A 22,030-nucleotide genomic window follows, 5' to 3' on the forward strand; every position below is an offset into this window, starting at 1 on the left:
ATTTTCATGTACTTCTGAGTCCTGAACTGGGGGATAAAACACCAGCAAGAGATCTACAAGTTGAAATAATCATCCACACCGGGATGACAAAGGCACTCACAAGAGCCACTTTTGGCAGCCTGAGGCTATGACAGAACTGGTGCCTAGGCTTTGGCTGCAGGCTACATGACCTGCTCAAGCTTTGTGGGAGACCAGCCATTCATCCCTTGTTCTCAACCTCAGGGCTTCACTTTTGAGCAGGAAATGTGAGAGAGAAATCATCTCAAAGGGGCTTTCAGGAAAATGACCAGGATTCACACATATACCATTAAGGCTACCTGAATGTTACTTATTTAGGAAGGCACATGAGCTTTTTCTTCCTTTCCTTTTCTTTTTAACCCCCACTGCCTGTTTTTAAGAAATGCCTAGAGTAATGCCACCTTTTCATACTATTAAGTAACTGACGATTCAGCAAATTTTCTCTAATCTAAAGACAGTAAAAAGCAAAATAGAAAAAATATTCTGAAATTCTGGATGTCACTTGAAATATTAAAAAGCAAAATGTTCTTTCTTCCAAATATTTCACTTTTTAAGAGTTTTACTCTATTTTTTTTTTGCCTCTGAATGTGTGCACACAGAAGAAGGTGAAGGGGGGAGAGGGGAGGGACATTAATGGCTGGAAAGGGCAGCCTGTGAGTGAGGCTTGTCCTTTCCATTTGTCCCATCAGTTCAAATTCCAAAACCCAGCGAAGTACTACTGCCATCTTGTGGCACTGGCTGGCAAGAGGCATAGTCTGCTCAGTTTATATGAACTAAATCCAGAAATATCCCAGAAGCCCATTCAGAGATTAGAATAAGAAAGAATCTTGCTTTTTTTTTTTTTATTCAAAAGAATCATGTGCTTCACATAAATTTGGTTTCAAAAATTCCTCAGGTCTTCAACTAAGGGTACCAAGTCATTTATTTTGCCATCTGTGAACAATTTCACATTGAAATAGACTGAACATTTAAAAAAAAAAAAGAAAAAAAAAAACTACCTTCAAAACTCACTGGAACATTCTCACATAAACTATTATCTCTCACAAACAATAGAGTTCTTTCTTCAATATTCAATCTTTTCAATCTCATCCATGTCTTCAGGGTCAAGCTGCTTAATACTGCTGTCTAAAAAGAACAAAGGAGAAAAAAAAAAAACAGTCTTACTCCGGGGCATAAATGAAAACTCATTTCGGCCAACTTTGAGTTTCTCAAGACAGTGATGCCTTTGAAAATCTAAGTTCCTGTGACACCTTGCATAGGAAGTCTTGAAACAGGAACACAAAGAAGGGAGGTAGCAAAAAACTGGCCAACACTAACTGAAACGGTAGCAAATGCACCTAGAACACACACATTTAGATGCCATGGGGCAGTGAGAAGAGCCTGGGAAGGACCAAGGCTCTTCCAACTGGTCACTTCCCAAGACTAGATCCTTAGATGCTCACCACAGGAACAGGGCCAAGGTACTTTCTCCTCTGCCCCTTCCCAGTCAGCCTAACACAGAGGTATATAATCTCTTTTCCTAAAGGCTCAGTGAATGTACATACAACATTCAGTGTGCAAACCTTGAAAAATTATATATATCATATTCTACATGCTATATGTGTGTCCACGTGCATTTCTTGGGAGAGTGCCCACTGCTTTCAACAAAGGTTAAGTAAGGTAGTATAACCATCCTAGAGAGTAGCACTTGATGTTCCTCTTGCTCTACTGCCCAGACACATATACGCACTTAGGGGAATGGGGTGATCTGAGGAGTGGATATGCCAGGTAAGGTGACTTCAGGATTCCGTTAGTGCATCTGTCAGTTCAGAGCCCCAGCAGGCTAGTAGAACCTGCCTTGTTTAGATGGTGGGGCTAAGGGAAGGGCTGCAGGCCTCAGAAATTAGGACCATTCCTAAATTCTATGGTGTGGCAAGAGTAGGAGAAAAATGTGAATAAAAGAGGAAGCTGGTGGTAGAATATAATCTTAAAAGATTTTAAGATTTTGCTTAGGGTACATATTTATAGAATATGAAAATCTGCTCCAGATACCAGAATGAGTTCATACAAATTCTGCTTAATTTTTAAAATTTTCTTTAACTACAATGTAAGAATTATTTAATCAACTGTCTCATATTATGAGGACTCTGGTCTTATGAACAGAGAAGGCTTCCACCTTATGGTTTCTACCTCCATGCCATCCTAAGCTTTTGACCTTGGGTTCCCCTGGTACACCTCGCCCCATCATTGTAAGCAGCTCCCTGGCTCCTACTGTGAAAGCAGTGCTACTTACTAAAGTGGTCCTGAATTTTCATGAGCAGGGGCAGCTTGTCCACTTCAATCATGTTGAAAGCCAGGCCTTTTTTCCCAAAGCGTCCTGTCCGCCCTATGCGATGGAGGTAGGTCTCATAATCTGGCTCTTTGGCTTGGTTTACAGGGAGATCAAAGTTCACAACAATTGTGACCTGCTTCACATCAATCCCTAGGAGAGGAAGAACACTGTAGGGTCTTGGAGGATTTTCCTCAGGACATAGCCACTTAAGAACCACATTTGCTGAAGGAATTTTCATTAATGAAGAAGATAATCAAACCTGGCTTTACATCACTGAAACAGGTACTTTGGTCCAGGCAGTTTGCTTGCATGCTGTGATGTCTATGATGCTGGATAATTAGTCAGTCAGGAGAGGCTAATTCTACAGAAGTCTAAATATGTACAAAGCATGTGCACACGCATGTGTGGGGGGAGGGAAGAGTGCCTAGAGTCCACAGAGCTACCTGCTCTTTTCTGCCTCTGCTATACTTTAGTCTCCAGCAGGCCTCTTATCCTCTACCCATTTACTTATCACCAGGCTTCTGCTCTGCTCCATTCCATGACTGGCTCTCCTCAGATCTTTTTCATCCCTTGCCCCAACTGCTAGGACAATTTCCAGACTGGTTTTCGCCTACCTAATCTCTCCTTCGACAGTCCCACAGCAAGGTTCAGAGCGCTTGTGCTCAGAGCCTACTGCCCAAATCATACAGGGTAAAGTTTGAGCCATTCAAGACTTCACAGTAGCTGAAGTAGCATCTCCTTCTCTCCAGTCTCACAATGCAAAGCACTAGTCACAAGGGTTTGCCATTTCCCAATGGATAAATTCTCATCCAACTGAATTGCTACCCTACCTTCAAAAAACCTTTCAGCTCTAACATAGCCCAGGAAGACCTCTGATCCCTGTGCCTTCCATTCCCCACATTAACAAGCTGTCTGGGTCATGACCCTAGTCCTCCTTGCCCTCAGTCTTCATCCTGGATTTTCTGTGCCTCTTTTCTTCTAAGGTCTGGAGTTGTGCTATCCAATATGGTAACCATTAGCTACAGTGGCTAATTAAATTGCAATAAATTATAATTAAAAATTTAGTTCCTTGGTCAGACTGGCCACATTTCAAGTGCTTCAGAACCATACATGGCTAATGACTACCAACTGGACAGCACAGAATAGAGCACTACCATAACTGCAGAAAGTTCTACTAGATGGTGCTAGTTTAGAGAGGTGAGAGCCTAAGTGGTGAACTTCTGAGGGGCAGGGACTTTGTTCTTTTTCAGTTCTTCTACAGGGCAGAGCTCAGGCCTCACTCCTAACCCAGCAGGAGGCTTTTAATTCTACTTGCTGAACTCAAAATGAACTAGGAAACATGAATTAAATTGGAGTTCATAGATATGTGAAGGATGAAGAAAGTGGAAGAGTCCTTCTCTTAAAAAAACAAAGATTTTTTTCCCTCAGTAGTCAATAGCTTTAAACCTATAAACACTCCAGATATGGTCAACATTATTAGTTATTAGGGAAATGCAGATTAAAACCACAATGAGATACTACAACATATCTTATAAGATGGTTAAAATCAGAAAAAGTGACAATATCAGTTGCTGGCAAGGATGCAGAGCAAGTATGACTCTGCTATCTCCTGGTGAGAATGGTACAGTCACTGTGGGAAAACTTTCCTGTTTCTTATAAAACTAACCATACACTTATCACATGACCCAGCAATCCTTCTCCTAGATATTTACCCAAATCAAAACATAACATCTATACAAAAACCTACACATGACTTTTTACTATAGCTGTATTTTTAAAAAGCCCCAAATTGGAAATAATCCAAATATCCAACTGGTGAGTGAATGAACTACCAAAGGACTATTAGTAGCAATAAAAAGGAAGGGATTATTGATACATGGAACAACACTGAGTCAACTCAAAAGCATTATGCTAGGTGGAAGAAAGACACAAAGGCTATACACTGTATGGCTTAATTTATGTGGCATTTTAGAAGACACAAAAATATGAAGAGAGAAATCTAATCAGTAGTTGCTAGGGGCCATGTGACAGGTAGAGGAGACTGACTACAAAAGAGCATGAGGAAATTGTGGGGAGATACTTTTCTGATTTTTTTTTTTTTTGGCACCAGAGATTGAACTCAGGGGCACTAGACCACTGAGCCACATCCACAGCCCTATTTTGTATTTTAATTTTAGAGACAGGGTCTCACCCTGTCTACCAACTGGACAGCACAGAATAGAACACCTTGCTTTTGCTGAGGCTGGTTTTGAACTCTTGATCCTCCTATCTCAGCCCCCAGAGGCACTGGGATTACAGGCATGTGCCACTGTGCCTGGCCAATTTTCTGTATTTTGATCATAGTGATGGACATGGACACATGACTGTATGCTTGTTAAAACTCAAGTGTATTCCTGTACACTTAAAGATTTGAATTGCTATCTTGTGTAACTTATACCTCAACACCTGTGGGGTTTTTTTTTTTTTTTTGGCAGTATAGGGTTCAAACACACACATATACACACACACACACACACACACACACCTCGAGCACAAACATTGGTCGTTATAAGAACCTTCTCTTTCCCATCCCGAAACCTCTGAATGATGGAAGCTCTCTGTTCCACTGTCAGCTCCCCACTTAACAAGGACACCTGGTGGCCGTCCTGCATCATCTCCACGGTCAACCACTTGGCGTTTCGACGCGTCTATATAAAAAACAAAACCCACCACAGCACCCCTGGTTACAGCAGACTGGCTGTGCCTGTGATGCTTGATGCTCCTGGATCAGGGTAGGGGGTGGGAGGGCAGGAGGGAGAGGGCTGCAGAGAAATTGTGCTTCATGGCTCTCTCAAACCTCAAGGACTCTTAGAATGTGGAATGGGATTCTCCTACCACCTGGGTTTCTAAACATCACCTCCTTAAATCCACGAAACAAAGACAAACATGGTGCACCTACCTCATATGGTGCTATGACGACAAAACGATATAATGTATTACATTATAATGTTTTCATTTATTATGAACAATGGACACTCTGAAAGCGCTTTATATGTGCCAGGAACCTGGTTAATATCTTTATATACATTATGGGCATGTGTTTATACAACACTTTCATGAAGTAGTGACCTAACTTCATCCAACAAATTTGAAAGTGAACAAAAAACCCAATGCTTAAAAATGTTAGGTAACTTGTCCAAGGTTATATGGTCAGGCTCTGGCACAGCTGAGCTTTCTTCTATTCTATGTCTTCAGTGCTGTCCACTGGCAGGTGCCAGTCCAGTACAGTGAATATGGACATGAATGAGATAGATGAAACCTTACTCTCATGAAGCCTTAGTGTGTTTAAGTGACAGTGAGAAAAGAAAACACAAGTGTGAAAAAGTCAGCAAAAAATAAACATGAAAATAAAAACGGCAAAATTCATAAGCAACATCCTTAACCTGATAAGGAGTATCTATAAAAACTACAATAAACACCTATCTAAATGGGGAAAAATTAGAATATGAAAGACCTTCATTTAGCATCATATTGAAGATCCTGTTCCATACCTTAACCTTTCTAAGCTTCACCCTAAAATATAAATCATTTCTATTCAGAACTGCTCTGAAGACTCAACTAGATAACACATAATAAGTGTTGAACATGGTGCCTGTCTACCTGGCACCTGTTAATATTACCACCCCCCTACCTCTATCTGTAGGGAAATGAGGGCCAATGAAGACACATCCAGCAAGTTTACCTGGCAGAAGATGATGGCCTGGCCAATGGTGATGCCACCATAAATGTTACACAGAGCTTGATATTTGTCTTTCCTGTCCTCACACAACACATAATATTGTCGGATGTTGTTCAGGGTCAGCTCTTCTTTGCGCAACTTGATAACATTAGGGTCAGGAATGATTCGCTCGGCAAACTGCCACACAGAGTCCTCAAATGTTGCAGAGAACAGAAGCATCTGGCATTCAGAGGGCAAAGCTCTGTAAAAAGAGAAGATGCTGTCACCCAGCTGCCAGGATGTTCCTCTCCTCCCAGCACTGCAGGTCCACTGCCACCAGCTGCTCCATGTGCACCTGCAGGGCATGAGGTGCTACCTGCAATGACAAGCTACACCTTCAGCCAAATAGCCAAATGTCCTGCCCCTCTTTGTCACCAAGAATTTGGAAAAGCACATTACTGGAAGGTGGAGCTAAGAAAAAAGTTTAGGTATACACTCCAGAGGACCTGATGTTTCTCATGCCAATTTCCTCCTTAGGTGAGGCAGACTCACAGAGCCAAGAGGGGTGGTGTACACGCACATAAATGGGAATAAAGAAAATACAGGCTAGTTGTTCAATGGCTGGTGTTATATGTATCTTGGGAAGGAAAGAATCACTACCAATTTGATTTGGAATGGGGAGAACCTATAGATAAATAAGAGGGGGGCAAAAGGGGAAAGAGCAGTAACTAAAATAATACTGAGCCCATCAGAAATAAAGGGATAGTTTATATAAAATCCCAACAAAGGAGAAATGAATCCAAGGACTTAGCAGTCAGGAAAGAGGTTAATCCTGAGGAAGAGAAATGGGCTAGTGATAGGAAAGGGTCTCCAGGGGACTCCTGGGGTGCTGATAAATAAATATCATTTCCTGGTCTGAGCTATTGTTTCATGGATGAGGCTTCGAGTGACAGTTTACTCACTAGTACACTTGGAATTCGTTTTTATTTCTCTGTACATATTTTACACGTCAATAAAATGTCAACTTTTAAAAAAATTAAAATTTATTTTAACTGATACGTGAAAACATAAAAATTATACCTATTAATGAGTTCCATGTGATGTTTCAATATGTATGTTATATAATGCTCAAAACAGGTTAAACATATCTATCTCCAATCATGAAACTCATCTGGAAAAATAAGAGACCCAGAATAGCCAAAGCAATTCTTAACAAGAAAAGTGAAGTAGGAAGCATCACAATAAGACTTAAATTTTACTACAGATCCATAATAACAAAAATGGCATGATATTGACACCAAAATAGACATGTAGACCAATGATACAGAACAGAAGACACAGAGAAAAAACCCACATAAATACAGTTATCTCATACTAGACAAAGGCACCAAAAACATACATTGGAGAAAAGATAGCCTCTTTGACAAATGGTGCTGGGAAAACTAGAAATCTATATGTAGCAAAGTGAAATTAAACCCCTATCTCTCACCCTGCACAAAAATCAACTCAAAGTGGATCAAGGATTTAGGCACTAGAACAGAGACCTTGCACCTAATAGAAGAAAAAGTAGGCCCAAATCTCTATCACCATGACTTAGGAACTGACTTCCTTAACAAGTCTCTAAAGCCCAAGAAGTTAAATCAAGAATCAATAAATAGGATGGATTCAAACTAAAAAGATTCTTCATGAAACAATCAATAATGTGAAGAGAGAGCCTACAGAATGGTAAAAATCTTTACCACATGCACCTCAGAGAAAGCACTTATCTCCAGGATATAAAAAGAACTCAAAAAACTAAATACCCCCCAAACAAATAACCCAAATAATAAAAGGGCTAAGGAACTGAAAGACACTTACTTCACATAAGAAGAAATACAATTGATCAACAAATATATTAAAAAAGTTCATCATCTCTAGCAATTAGAGCAATGCAAATAAAAATTTTACACTGAGATTCCATCTCACTCCCATTAGAATGGCAATCATCAAGAACATTAGCAACAATAAATGTTGGTGAGGATGGGGGCAGGGAAGTACACTCATACATTGTTTTGTACACTCATATAAAACTTGGAATGGAACCACCATTTGACCCACTTATCCCACTCCTCATTTTATCCCCAAAGGACTTCAAATCAGCACACTACAGTGATGCAGCCACATCAATGTTTATAGCAGCTTAACTCACAATAGCCAAACTATGGAACCAACCTAGGTGCCCTTCAACAGATGAATGGATTAAGAAACTGTGGTATATATACACAATGGAATATTTCTCAGCCTTACAGAAGAATGAAATTATGGCACTTGCCAGTAAATGGATGAAAACAGAGAATATCATGCTGATTGAAATGAGTCTACGGCCATACCGCCCTGAACGCACCCAATCTCATCTGAAATAAGCCAATCCCAAAGAACCAAAGGCTGAATGTTTTCTCTGATATGCAGATGATAATTCATAATAAGGGAGGTGGCCAGGGAGTAAAGTACCTTTTTTATTTGGATTAGACAGAGGAGAGTGAAGGGAATGGAGGGGGTATGGGTTTAGGAATAGATAGAATGAATCAGCCATAATTATTCTATGTGCATATATGATTGCCCTACTGGTGTAACTTTACACCATGTACAACAAGAAGAATGAGAAGTTATACTCCATTTATGTATGATGTGTCAAAATGAATTCTACTGTCAGGCATAAATTAAGAAAAAAAAATTAAGAAAAAAAAAATCTATCCCCTCAAACACTTATCATTTCTTTGTGGTAAAAACATTCAAAATCCTTTCTTGTAGCTTTTCAAAATATACATTATATTACTGCTATCCACAGTCATGCTGCTGTCCAGTAGCACATTAGAACTTTTTGTTCCTAAGTGTAATTTAGTATTTATTGATCAAGCTTTCCCCACCACTCCCCAAACCCTATTCTCCCCAGCTTCTGGTAACCAACATTCTACTCTCACCTTCTGTGAGATCAACTTTCAAGTATAGTCATTATGAAAACTAGTATGAAGGGTCCTAAAAATATTAAAAACAGAACTATCACTTTATGCAGCAATATCACTACCAGGTAGTGGGAAATCAGTGTGTAGAGAGATCTTTTCTCCCATATTCACTGTGGCACTACTGGCAATAGCCAAGAAATGGAAACACTCAACAATGGATAAAGAAAAAATGGTATATACACACACACACACACACAATGGAATACTATACAGGCTTAGAAAGAAGGATATCCTGTAATTTACGACAACGTGGGTGGTAGCGGCGATCACTGTGTTAAGTAAACCAGGAATGGGAAGACATGTCACATGATCTTGCTATATGTGGAGACTAAAAATGTCAATTAAAAAAAATAAAATAAATAAGCTAGGTCAGAGAATCACCTCTTTCAAGATGAACATGGAATACTTGGAACAATAAACTCTGAGTGCTAACAGGGACTGTGAGAGACTATATGGTTCAGCAATTCCCAAACACTACTTTAAGCCTGAAGCCTGGATCATCTGGGCAGCTTTTTAAAATAATGATCTGAAAATAAGCAAATAAAATAAAAAAAAAAACCATCTAATCAGATTCCAGTCAACTGTGACAATTCATCTACATGTGTTACCTTCTCAGCTGTCTATATCTCACTAATGTGAGATAAAAGTAATCCACACAAAACATGGAGACTATGAGAGGAGAAAACTGATGGACATGATATTTTAATGTATTTTTGGAAGAGAGAAAGGAGTGGTAAGACAGAAAGAGAATGAAACTAGAATATGAGTGCTGCAGAGCAGAGAACTGATGAAAAGGTAGCCAGCTATTCCCTCACAACCATCAAAGCTCTGGGACTTGCAAGCTCCAGATTCTTAGAGGGAAAAGACTGAAAATGGGGTGCATGTTACAAGACACTAGGAAAATTCTGCATTCATATGCCGGGGCTTCTTGGCCATCTGCTGTGTCCCAACTCTTCATCTGGAGAAAGATGGCATAAACACTGGGATTCTAAGGCCTGGCCATTTCATTCCAAGGAAAAATTCTGAACACATTAATACAAGGAAAGAAAATTCTGAGCTATTCTATAGAACACTGGATTTTTAAGACTTAGTATAAAAAATAAACCTTAATAAATTACTTATGGAGACTATATTTTGATACCTAGGGTTAAACAAAATAAATATTAATTTCACCTGTTTCTTTTTAACGTGGCTATTAGAAAATTAAAATTTCATGTTTTTCACATGATGTTTAATTGGACATTAATCATGTTTTAAGCCCCCCCCACACAAAACCCAACATAAATTATTACACAATAATTAGTGCTCTAATTATTACACAATATTTTCTCCTTTTTTTGCTTTTGTTCCTTGTTTTATTCAAAGACATCAGAAATGAAAATTGTATTATTAAGTTTTTGAACTTGTAAAATTAAAACACGGTAAGTTTTATCTAAGATAATGTACCTTAGCTATATTATGTGTGAGCAACCATGTGGTCCAAAATTTTTATTGGTGCATTTATAATTATACCTCATAGTGGGATGCATTATGTGCAATATTCCCTTGAGTAGAAAATAAAAAGGACTTTGTTAGAAAGCCAGTTTCATACTGAATCTTTCCTGAAGTCCTAAATCTTTCACTTCCTTTCACTTATAAGAATACTAATGTATTAGTAGGAGTATGGCAAGGAGGGAGTCTCCCTTGATCTCTGGCCAAAATCACTTTTAATATGAATGAGAAGTTGGATCCCTTTACTTTAGGCAGCTAAGCATATACTAACAAAAGATCAGAGGTTTATTCTGTGCAGAAATCCTAGAGTTGGGGATGCCAGCATCAGTAGAAGGTGAGGGCAAAGCACACAGCCAAAAAGAGGGATTAAATGAAAATATGTATATTGAAAGGCAGAATCTCCTCAGCTGGTTCCCCAACCCTGCCCTTCAAATGCCAGAAACTAAGGGTCAAGCTCCAGGGAAATTAAAGTCCAGATGACAACCATCCCAAAGCACTGAAGCTTCCCAAATTACAAGCCCCAGCCATGCATACAAGGCTGTCAACTAGAATTTTATTCCTCATCTTAGATTATGAAAGGCTGGCCAAGATTCATTAGTTATAAAGAGGAAAGGTCCACTGTGAAGGACAGAGATGTAGCAAACAAAAAAGAAAACCTAGATAATTCAGAGACAAAGTTGAAAACAGAAAAAAAAATTCTAATGTTAACATAAACAATAAAAATGGACAACATCAGTATGATCCAGACAAACAGAAAAATAAAGCTAAACAACTGTGTTAATTCAATGACAGATAGAGGTTAACACAATTGAGCTAAAGGTAAATAATTAAAACAGAGCATAATACACCACTGGAAGGAAAGAATTTGGGATTGGGCATGGTGGATGGGATGTGAATAGCATATCTGAAAAATGAATCTCACAACTTTAAAATGAGATGGGCAGTACTTCTGAATTTCTAAATTTGGCCTCCTCAAAAGATACCAGTGTTCAATTGTAAACAGTAGACCCTGATTTAGCTTGGCATACCAAACAAATGATTCGCATTATTGCATTGTTCTCCTGATATCTCTATAAAACGGAGTACAGCCAGATTTCCTGGTTCAGAGGAGGCATGTAAAATGTCCTGTGGGTGAACAAATGGGGGATGCTGATTATAGATGACTCACCTTTTAGTGTAGAAGTGCTCTATCAATGAGCTACATCCTCGGCCCTTTTAATTTTTTTATTTTGAGACAGGTTTTCACTAAGTTGCTTAGGGCCTCACTAAGTTGCTGAGGCTGGCCTTGACCTTGTATTCCTCCTGCCTCAGCCTCTTGAGTCGCTGGGATTATGGGTATGTGCCATGGTGCTCAGATCCAAACTAGTCTTTGACTATATGTTTATGCAGTAGGTAGTGCCAATGTAAATTATGACAAATTCTATTCAATCTATAATCATCTGTTTACCAAAAGTGTAATTTACTTGGAACCCATCTTTAATTTCAAAGATTAAATAACCTCTGTGCTTTTAAAACCATTTTCCTTGAGAAAGAGATGTCTAGTACTGCAGAGTATTTAAAAATGAAGGGTATTTTAGATGTGGATAGCTTATCTGATGAATTTATAGATGTAAGAGATCTGAATGACAAAGAGCTGGTCTACCTAAATAAACTGGGATGGCCATTTCTAGAGAGCTACAAAATAATCCTAACAAGTCTGAAAGATCTTAAAAGTTCTCAACACACACACACACTCACACACACACAACACACACAGAGTATCTACATGAAGTGATGGTTATGCTAATTAGCCTAAGTATGGTAATCATTTTAAAATGTGTGTGCATGTAAACATATGCATCAAAACACTATGTTATATAACTTAATTATATATGATTCTTCATTTGTCAATTATACCTCAAAAATGTTGTAAAAATAAGTAAAACAATCAGAGAATTAAATTGCAAAAACTAACAAATGGAAATAAAAACCTTCTGTTGCCAGTAAGTAAAATCCTTAGTATTCCATGCTCAAACATTTTTCTTAAGAGGATATTTAACTTTTAAATTTTAACTAAATTTCCCCAGAAATTACAAATCAAATCTGATGTCATCAAATCAGACTGATACTAATCAGTATGACTTTGACAGGCACAGAGCTGCAAGTCAAAATAGAAGTTTACATTTCACTATATTCAGCATTACCACCCCATAAAAAAAGACTATAGGCAGTTCAGAAAAATATCATTGGAAAAGAAAAAAAGAATGAGAGAAAAAAAAATTTACTGAGAAAGAACCATGTCATTTTAAATTAAGTATAGGTAATCTCTATTTATTATTATTGTATTTATGTTCTCCTGTAAGAAGACTTATGTTTATGAATTTTTTTAAAAAAATATTTTTTAGTTGTAATTGACACAATACCTTTTATTTATTTATTTATTTATTTATTTATTTATTTATATGTGGTGCTGAGGATCAAACCCAGGGCCTCACATGTGCTAGGTGAGCACTCTACCGCTGAGCCACAACCCCAGCCCCATGTTTATGAATCTTAAGAGCACACAATAATATTACCTACAAAGTATAAACATCCTACAGTGAGTTTAAATAGAGTTGAAATACACTGTTGCATCAGAGACCAAAACATTATAAAATATTGCTATATTTTCTCACAAAATTCTATTAATTACTACTGTAAACTAATTATACTGTTATTTTGTTTAAATAGTAGGATTTATATAATAGAAAAAGCACTGGATTCACTTTCAAATAAACATGTTTTTCATTTCATATTTTTATGTTAAACTATAACATGTGTGTAATTATTTCTCTTATTTTTATTTAATTTTTGTCTGCTATGATTGTGTTCTGGATTGACTGACTCGAAAAAGAAATAACCTAAAAAATTTCCCCAGAAATGACAAGCAAAAGTTTTGAGAATGAAAGGGTATACTATATGTCTAAGGTAAGAAATAAACCAAAGCATGTCACTGAGAAGTTTCAGAATACTGAGGAGAGAGAAGACCCCCCAAAACTTCTAAAGAGGGGGGGGGGAAGGGCACACTCAAAAGCTTGGAGATCAGGATGATATTCAAATTTTCAGCAATGACATTGGAAGCTGAGACTATTAACTGAATATTAAAGTTAAAAAATCTTTTGTTTTTAGCCTTAAAAGAAATGTGGGAGGGGAATTCCATAAAAGTAGAAGGAATATCAGTGGAGTAAAGGAAGGGGATTGAGGGGGAGGGGGCAAGAACAGGAAAAGGAAAAAAATAGGGGAATAAATCTGACTTAACTTTCCTGTGTAAATATATAAATGTACCACAGTGAATCTCATTATTATGTATACCTACAAGATACAAACATACACACAAAAAAAACTATAATAGAAAAATCAGTAAAGGCTGGGGAGGAAGGAAGGGAGGATTAGGGGAAGTCCTGAGCACTGAATTAGAACAATATTCCATGCTTTTATAATTATGTCAAAATGAATCCTAATGTTATGTATAACTAATATGAAACAGTAAATAAAGAAAAAAAATGTATTTGACTATGTGGAGATACCACTGACATGGCACTTACGAAGACACACCCAGTGAAAAGCTTAAAACCCCTATAGTGATACTAAATGAAGAAAAAAAGGCAATTATTAATTCTAGGGGAAAAGATTAGGAGAAAAACAACACAACAACAACTGCTTGGCTCAGAAGTGAACAGTATTTATACTGTCAAAATGATATCAATACTGTTAATATAACCAGATCCTGATGACATAATCACAGAGAGGTGATAGAGGAGACAGGAAAGGGAGAGTGGTCTAAAAGAACTCAGGCCCCACCTCTAATAATGGGAAGTTGATAGACAATGAATATATATAAGGAAATAGCAGTGTGAACATATTATTTAAAAGGATGAAGGCTAATATCAGAAAAACAGAGGTATTCTTTGGGATTGGGTCAGAGGGTTACTGTTTTTCATCACAAATCTTTTGATACTATTTGAACTTAACCCTGAATAATATGACTTTATTTTTAAAAAAGATACAGATATCTAAGCCCCACCTCCCAGAAATTCTGATTTAGTAAGTCTGAGGTTGGGTCTGGTAATCTTGTAATTTTAAGTCCTTCAGGTGATCCTGATAGAGAATCCTAGGAAAATGATAAGATTTTATTTTCATGATAAGATTTTATTAGAGGCAAAGTCAAGTCTAAACAACCTATGATTTTTAGGTTGCTGTGTTCCTTATTCTATCCCAATCATCCACTGTATCCTCAATAGATCCTTTAACAGATTCTGTTTACTCTGAAATTTGGTGCAGACCTAATGTACAGATTTCATCTCTAAGCCTGTGTTGTGAAAGTAGAGAGGCAAGGTTGTAAGCTGAAGTTGGAAAATTATAGCAGTTTGAAGATCCCAGGTGCTGGTGAAAATAATGAAAACTCAAATTTGTTTTAGAGGGAAAGACGGTAAATTAAGTAATCAAAATAATTAGGACAATAGACAAATGAAATTCCTCATCTGGACAGAAAACCCAAGAAGAAAAGAAAGGATGAATTTGGAAATTACCGTTGAATACGAATGCTCTGATCTGAGAATCCTTGGGTGTCAATCATCACATCTGCTTCATCCAGGACAAACACACGAATCTTAGCCAAATCAATCAATTTTCGCTTAAAACACCAATCTAGGACAGTCCCAGGAGTGCCAATTATAATCTGTTTGGTGACTTCAGCGCCTCTGGGAACTAGGAAAAAAAGGATTTTAAGTGTTCCTTCAGATGTGAACAGTCTTATTCCAACAGGCCACATGCAGGTCAGGGCAATGTGTCTTAGACCTCAGTACAAAAGCAAGTTCATAATAATTTTCCAAGTGCAAACTCTGAGGGTCATGGATGGGTTTTGATTTTGCAGAGTGTTAAGAAAAATTACTAAGTTTCTAGGTTTATGGGAATAAAGGTCTTGCATATTTGATTCTTCTGCTTGGTCATTTAAAAATCCACCTTGCAATCTATGCATGGTAGTGTGCCTGTAATCCTAGCTATTCAGGAGGTTGAGATAGGAAGATTACTTGAACATACAAGTTTGAGACCAGCCTGGGCAACAAAGCAAGACCATGTCTTCAAAAAACAAAACCAAAAACAAACGAACAAAAAATCCACAATGCAGCAATTCTATTGTCTTAAAGAAATACTGGCAAAGCTGTGGAAACCGTCACCATTTTTGTTGTTTTCAATCAATAAGTTTCTTTAAATAAATTGTGGGATATTGTTCAGCTAGTAAAAAGAATGAGCAGTGTGAAAAAAGTTCTCCCATTTTTTGTAAATACTCAGTGAAAACAAATACATATATAAGCATTTGTATGTGCTTGTATTAGCTCAAAAAAAAAAAAAAGAAAGAAAAGAAAAAGAAAAAAGGAACCATTTGCCTATTAATAATAGCGTAGTTATTTTTGGGATAGGTTTCTGGAAGGAAAGGAAGAACGTCTTTGAATTTTTATCTTCTAATCTTCTATCTTTTAAAGTTTCTTTTCACAATAAGCATGCAATACTTTAAAAATCCCCAAATAAAAGATGTTCTGCATAAGATAACTGAGTCTTAAAGAAAACAATACACAACGGCATCCTCTCCAGGATGTGGATGTGATGTAGCTAATATTTACGGATTCTAATTATGTTTCAAGCATTGTGTAAAACAATCTATAACATCTAATTCTAATAATGATTCTATGATTCAGGTGCTATTATTTACCCCACTTCAGAAATGAGAAAACAGAGAAGTTAGAACACTCTTTTTAGTGGTGAAGTCAGGATTTTCAAAATCAGCCAGGTCTGGCTTACTGGTACATACTTCGATTCCCTCGAATAGCATACATCACTTCAACATCCACACAGAATTTTCCCATCCGCTCAACCACACGGCCAGTCTGCAGAGCCAATTCATAGGTAGGAGCCAGGCAGAGGCACTGTGAGAGAAGAGGAGAGGAGAAAGATTCATACAGGTAATTGTTCAATTTTGAACTTCCATTAAAATTTGTACAGGGAGAGGCACAAAGATGACTTTGGAGGCTTGGATTAAATATTTTAAATCAAATACAATTTAACAGTCAATAGGTTTGAAGTAAATGCTGGGCATGAGGGGGGAGGGACTAAAGGATGGATAAATACTAATTTTTTTTTAATATTTATTTTTTTAATTCTCGGCGGATTCATCTTTGTTTGTATGTGGTGCTGAGGCTCGAACCCGGGCCGCACACATGCCAGGCGAGGGCGCTACCGCTTGAGCCATATCCCCAGCCCAAAATGCTAATTTTTACATATTCCCCTCTAAAGGGTAATTTGATAAAAGAATGGGATGTAGGAAAGATGGGAATTAGAGGGAAGGCAAAACAAATCACAGCCTGAATATGGTCTCCTTCTCCTCTTGCTGGCTATTAAAAAATCTTCTTTATGCTAAGCACAGTGCTAAAAATGACTTTCACTGAATCCACACAATGACCCTATGAGAAAAGCATTCATTCATACAATGTTTAATGAGTGGTTTTACAAGCCAAGCATTGGCTAGATGTTAGGATTCAGGGGTGAACAGATCAACTATGATCCATGCCTCTACAAATTCTATCTTTACTGACAAGGAAACAGACTCCGAGTGATTTTAACTTGCCTAGCTAGCTGATTAGTGAAGAGGCAGGGATTGGAACCCCTTGGACTATACTTGTCCCATACTGCTGCCCAATACTCTTAGGACTTTATGAAGGAATGGCCATTCCACATACTGTTTTATCATTGCAGTGATCATATATTTACAATGATACCACCTATTATTAAAATATCATGGCCATTACAAGGACTTCTATCTTTCCCGAAGCCCTTCCTTACCTGTGGGAACAACTCCAAGGCATTCACTCTGCTTAGCATTGCCAAGACAAAGGCAGCTGTTTTTCCTGTTCCAGACTGGCTCTGTGCTATGAGGTTCTGGGGACTGTAGGAAAGAGGAGACCACTGGGCATAAACTAAATACAAGAGCCTGGGCATAAATTAAAAAGAAAAGACTAAAAATAACCAACTTGGAATACCACTACCCTGGAAACTCACGGATGTGCCAGCATCATAGGAAGAGCCATCTCTTGGATTTTGGATGGCCTGTTAAATCCCATTGCATAGATTCCTTTTAGTAATTCTTCCTTTCTGTAAACGACAAAAAAAACACTTAAAAAAAAGTCTATGCTTGGTCATTAGCCTCAGAGATACATACTTGAAAAATATATTTATGAATTAAGCAACTTTGCAACTGAGCTTTAAAATATTTAGAAATATATCATTCATACCTCAATTCCCCAAACACATACAATCACATCTCTACAGTTGGGTCATTAAAATCATATGCTATGCTATAAACCTAAAGTTGAACTTCCTATTTAAAAAAACCAAAAAACAAAAAGGGAATTCATTTGATAAAAAAATACATTAGTTTGCCAGGAGAGTTATATTTTTCACATAAACAGAAAACTAAGTGACACTTGTTATTTCTTTTGCATGAATGACACTGATGTTTTCTACAGCAATTTTCAGAAAAGACAGTTTTATTGAGATAATCCTTTTATCAATTCTCTCAGACTTATTATATATTACCTTATCCTTCTGGGATAGTATTTTATTTTTTCTTCTTTGTGATATTGGGGATAAAATACAGGGCCTTGCACATGCCAGGCAAGTATTCTACCACTAAGCTACATCCCTAGCCCTTTTTATTTTGAAACAAGATTTTGCTAAATTGCCCAGGTGGACCTTGAACTTGTAATCCTTTCCAAGACAGTATTTTTAATGAATCTTTCCTGGAGTCTTAAGAAAAATATTAGAATAAGGATAAAGCAAGTGAGCTGGAACAATTTCACTTTTAGTGATTTGTCTAGTTGGATGTTCTTAATTGGTAGATTAATTGATAGATGACTGTCAAACAATTTTTTAATCATTATGCAGGCTCCCAATATATAGAAAACATCTGGATATTGGGATTTTGGATTTTTTACCTTTTACATGAGTCCATATGTTACCAAACCAAGACTTTGGTAACATACGGACTCAAACATTTGGTTCCCCCAAACCAGGAGCCTTGAAGGCCAAACCAGAAGGAAGGAGAAATGGTAATCTGTCACTTTTACTGAAATTATTCACTGAATAAGATGCCTTCCAGACCCCCAAACCATTTCTCTATTGCAAAAGTAAAATCATGTGCCAAAGGTCAGTAGTGTTTAGAGCAGAAAGTCCCAGGGATGGTCCTTGGAACAAGAAGCTCAGTAGCTGGTGGCCAAAAAGACATGAACAAAAGGTATGTCTGGATTTACCTCCTAGTTGGCTTGTCAAAATGTTATCAAACGATGCCTGTTTTGCCATCCCCATTCATGTGCAATGGGCAAGGGCTTGGTTTGGTAATATGTGACTTTCTCTTTTTGTTAAAATATATTTCCTTAAGACAACTGATAAATCCCTAGGGAATGTAAACCCACTTGGGAAAGTTATTAATTTTAATACCATCTGAAACAAAATATAATTAGAAAAGAAAAATCTTGTAACTTTTTATAAAGCTGGTGAGGAAGGATGTTTGAGTCATCAATGTCCCTGTATTTGGATTCTCATAGGTAGAATGGCAATATGGCTGTGCCGCCCTTTGGGCTGTAAAATTAAAATATTTTACTAAAGAAAATGTTTCAATTTCTTGGGCAACTAGTGTATCTTGGTGTTCTTCTTTGAGGTACATCTTAGTTGCATGCATAACATACACATCTCATTTTAATACTGAATATTAGAAAACAAGATCCTGATGGTTTTTATTATTAGCAGAATAGTTTATTATGTTCTATGCTTTAGCATTTTTCCATACCAAAAAGTTAAAATACTCACAGTCTCAACTCTTCAAATGTTTTTACTGAGTAAAGTGGAGAGCTGGGATCTTTTTGCAAAACTTCCACTCGATGACTGGATTCTACTAAGGACTGACGGATTAACTTGTTCAAGAGTGAATTAGTTGCCAAGTCCACTAGAAAAGCAAAAATAAAAAAGGGGAGGGCATCAAGCCTCCTGAAAAATATCTAAAAAGTTGCTCTCTCCCATTCAGTGGTTGTTTACCAATCAATCAAACCTAACCTACTTTCATCTTTCTTCTACAAGAAGGTTCTGGAAAGAATGACATGGCACTGAGAATTTCTTCTTTCATGAAGATCCAATTTCTTGTGCTCTGTCACCACACCATCGTCTAACCTCAAGCAAACCAACATCTATCTCCACCATTCTTACTTGCTAAGTAGAAATTCTTAACCTACTCCTTGAATATCCCAACTTCCTCTAAAGAAATATTCTCCTCCTAATTTAGTATTTCTTCAGACACTCACTATTAATAAAGAAAATAGAAATGAAGACAGCTCTTTCCAATTGCGACATTACTCATTCACATTGTGAAAGTGATAATAAACCAAACAGAATACTAGTAAATACATGCAAACGCATTTATCTCCTACCTATATCATCTTCATCATCATCTTCGATGTTAAGAGAACCATCTAAAAGAACAGAAGAGAAACAATGAATGCAAAGATAAATGCTGAGCAGAAATGTAAACAGTACTATCCCCATACCCCCCAAGTCTACAGTATATATGGACAGTGTTATCATAGGGATAGTGGATAAAATCATTGGGAAGCTAGTGTAGGGTCTCAAATATTAAGGGACCCAAAGGTATTTCAGCTGGCAGGGACATGATGAAAGCAATACTTTGTAATCAATCGAGACTAACCACTGTATCCTAATAGCACTCACCTATGTTTGGGACTGCGGTACTTTTAATACCCCGAAGGTTCTTCCGGGGGTGGATGAGATTTGAAAACTATTGAAAGACACAAATTTCAACCAAAATTAAGCAAATCATCAGGCAGCCCAGTGCTTCCCCACAACAGGGACTGGAGGGGTTCAGGGAAGATCACTCCATAACTATTTCCTTTGCAATGATATCGACTAATGGGTTCATTTCAAGTATAGATTCCCCGTACGAACTATCCTAAAACTGGAGATTTTCTGTAGTCCCTGCACCATGCAGTTCCATTTTATTAGGCCTCAACTTTACACGTAGGCAGTACTTGGGAATCACAGCGCCGACAAGATGTTAGTGGCTAAGAAAGTGCGTTGGCAGATACAAGACAGAAATTAGCTTAATAGTCAAATTACAGTAGAAAACTCAAAAGAGTCTAGTTAGGACTCCCAGCTGCTTTCCCTCCCTGGATTTCCAGGTATCTTCACTTTGCCCTTTCAAACCAAAGGTCTTTTCTCCCTGTGGGTCTCCTTTTCTGTGGCCCTCTTCCAAACCCATTCCACATCTCCCCTCCACCATTTGACACCCCACTTCAAAAGCTAGCAGGGCTCTCCTTGTCTAGATTTCCCTCTGGGAGTTCCTGCTATAGCCCCCGCCCCTCTGCCCTCCCCTGCTCGGTGGCGGTTACGTGGCTGTTCAGCCGCTCGCTCTCCGCAGCCCCTGCGTCGCCTCCCCAAAGTAACGACGCCATAGCTGCGATCGCTGCTCCCGCCCCCAGCACGTGCTTCCACCCCAGGCTCGAGGCTGGGCCCAGCGCCACTCGGTGGCCAATGGGCTTGCTCAGGGGGCAGGCTCATCCCCCTCGACCACCCGCAATGCAGCGCGCAGGCGCCTGGGCTTAGGCGCGGAGGGGGCGGAGGGAGCGGGGCGGAGGATGAGCGTGAGGGAAGACGATAAAGAGCACTGAAGCGCTGTATTGATTCGCGATTTTGGGGTTTGACTAGCCAGTCATTCGCGCCAGGTGTTAGAAACTGCGGAGGGGACATCACCGTGGTCAATGTTCTCCCGGTGCTGTCCTTTGTTAAGCGAACCACCAACAGCTTGGGACCCACTACCCAGCAATTTTCCCGGTGAAGAGGCTGTGCCCCACACCCTGCTTCAGGGTTTCATATCTCTGTTTCACTGAATATCTCCTGCACATCACAAAATGTAAGATAGGCTTAGCGAATTGCATAGGAAAGTAGAGGGACAAAATGGGTTTGACCTGAATGAATGAGCTCGAATGCGAAAGTTGCAGAGTTCAACTCCCTGCTCTAGATAGCTGTAAAGTTCCCCGATACCGGCCTAATTTGATTTTTATTCCGAGATGTCCTTTGTTAAAGCAACCCAGAGAAAACGTCTTTCCTTTAGTTAGGTACAACCTTAATTGGCCACAGGTATTTGCATAATCCAGAATAAATCCTTGAACTAGCGACTGCTAAATTTGGACAAAAGAACCAGGTCTCCTCCACCCCGTGCTCCCCAGTTTCCTGTGGAATTTCGAGCATTGGGTCGGCATCTCTGGAATTGGGGGTAAATTCACAAAAACCCACAAACAAAACTGTCTTCATGATCTCTCCGTGGTGCTGAAGTAGCACCCCCAAGCTCTGTTCCGTCAGTGTCAGGGCTTTTCAGACGTTTGTTTTGAGGTTTATAATATTCCTTTTTAGCCTTTACACTTCATTGCAATAGTA

The 22,030-nt window shown here is 38.3% G+C and overlaps 1 protein-coding gene across 2 annotated transcripts; it reads right to left on the bottom strand.

Moving 5' to 3' along the window:
- Window positions 1–956: 956 nt before the first annotated feature.
- On the bottom strand, window positions 957–21,107 carry Ddx25 (DEAD-box helicase 25). 2 transcript variants are annotated; one of them, XM_058575277.1, is made up of 12 exons: window positions 20,986–21,107; window positions 20,309–20,375; window positions 20,011–20,052; window positions 19,397–19,532; window positions 17,591–17,683; window positions 17,375–17,477; window positions 16,347–16,461; window positions 15,067–15,244; window positions 6,051–6,288; window positions 4,854–5,016; window positions 2,291–2,383; window positions 957–1,143 (listed from the first exon to the last, which is right to left on the bottom strand). In XM_058575277.1, exons 1-12 carry the CDS (start codon window positions 21,046–21,048, stop codon window positions 1,082–1,084), a joined length of 1,353 nt encoding a protein of 450 aa, XP_058431260.1. In that variant the 5' UTR covers window positions 21,049–21,107; the 3' UTR covers window positions 957–1,081. The 2 variants fall into 2 exon arrangements, with proteins under 2 accessions (XP_058431260.1, XP_046288722.1); XM_046432766.2 differs by having other exon boundaries at window positions 2,291–2,479.
- Between the last annotated feature and the right edge of the window lie 923 nt (window positions 21,108–22,030).

Source organism: Marmota monax, unplaced genomic scaffold (assembly GCF_021218885.2).
Source record: "Marmota monax isolate L192 unplaced genomic scaffold, Marmota_monax_Labrador192_F-V1.1 WCK01_AAM20220418_F8-fsc00062, whole genome shotgun sequence".
NCBI classification, from domain to species: domain Eukaryota; kingdom Metazoa; phylum Chordata; class Mammalia; order Rodentia; family Sciuridae; genus Marmota; species Marmota monax.

Excerpts from the sequence above, each read along its gene's own strand:
- Ddx25 (XM_046432766.2), bottom strand. The coding sequence starts at position 21,048 with ATGGCGTCGTTACTTTGGGGAGGCGACGCAGGGGCTGCGGAGAGCGAG. Across the intron at positions 15,245-16,346 it reads TGCTATTCGAGGGAATCGAA|TTCCCAGAGGCGCTGAAGTC; the intron begins GTATGTACCAGT and ends TTTTTTTCCTAG. Across the intron at positions 2,480-4,853 it reads GACCAATGTTTGTGCTCGAG|GGATTGATGTGAAGCAGGTC; the intron begins GTGTGTGTGTGT and ends TTCCTCTCCTAG.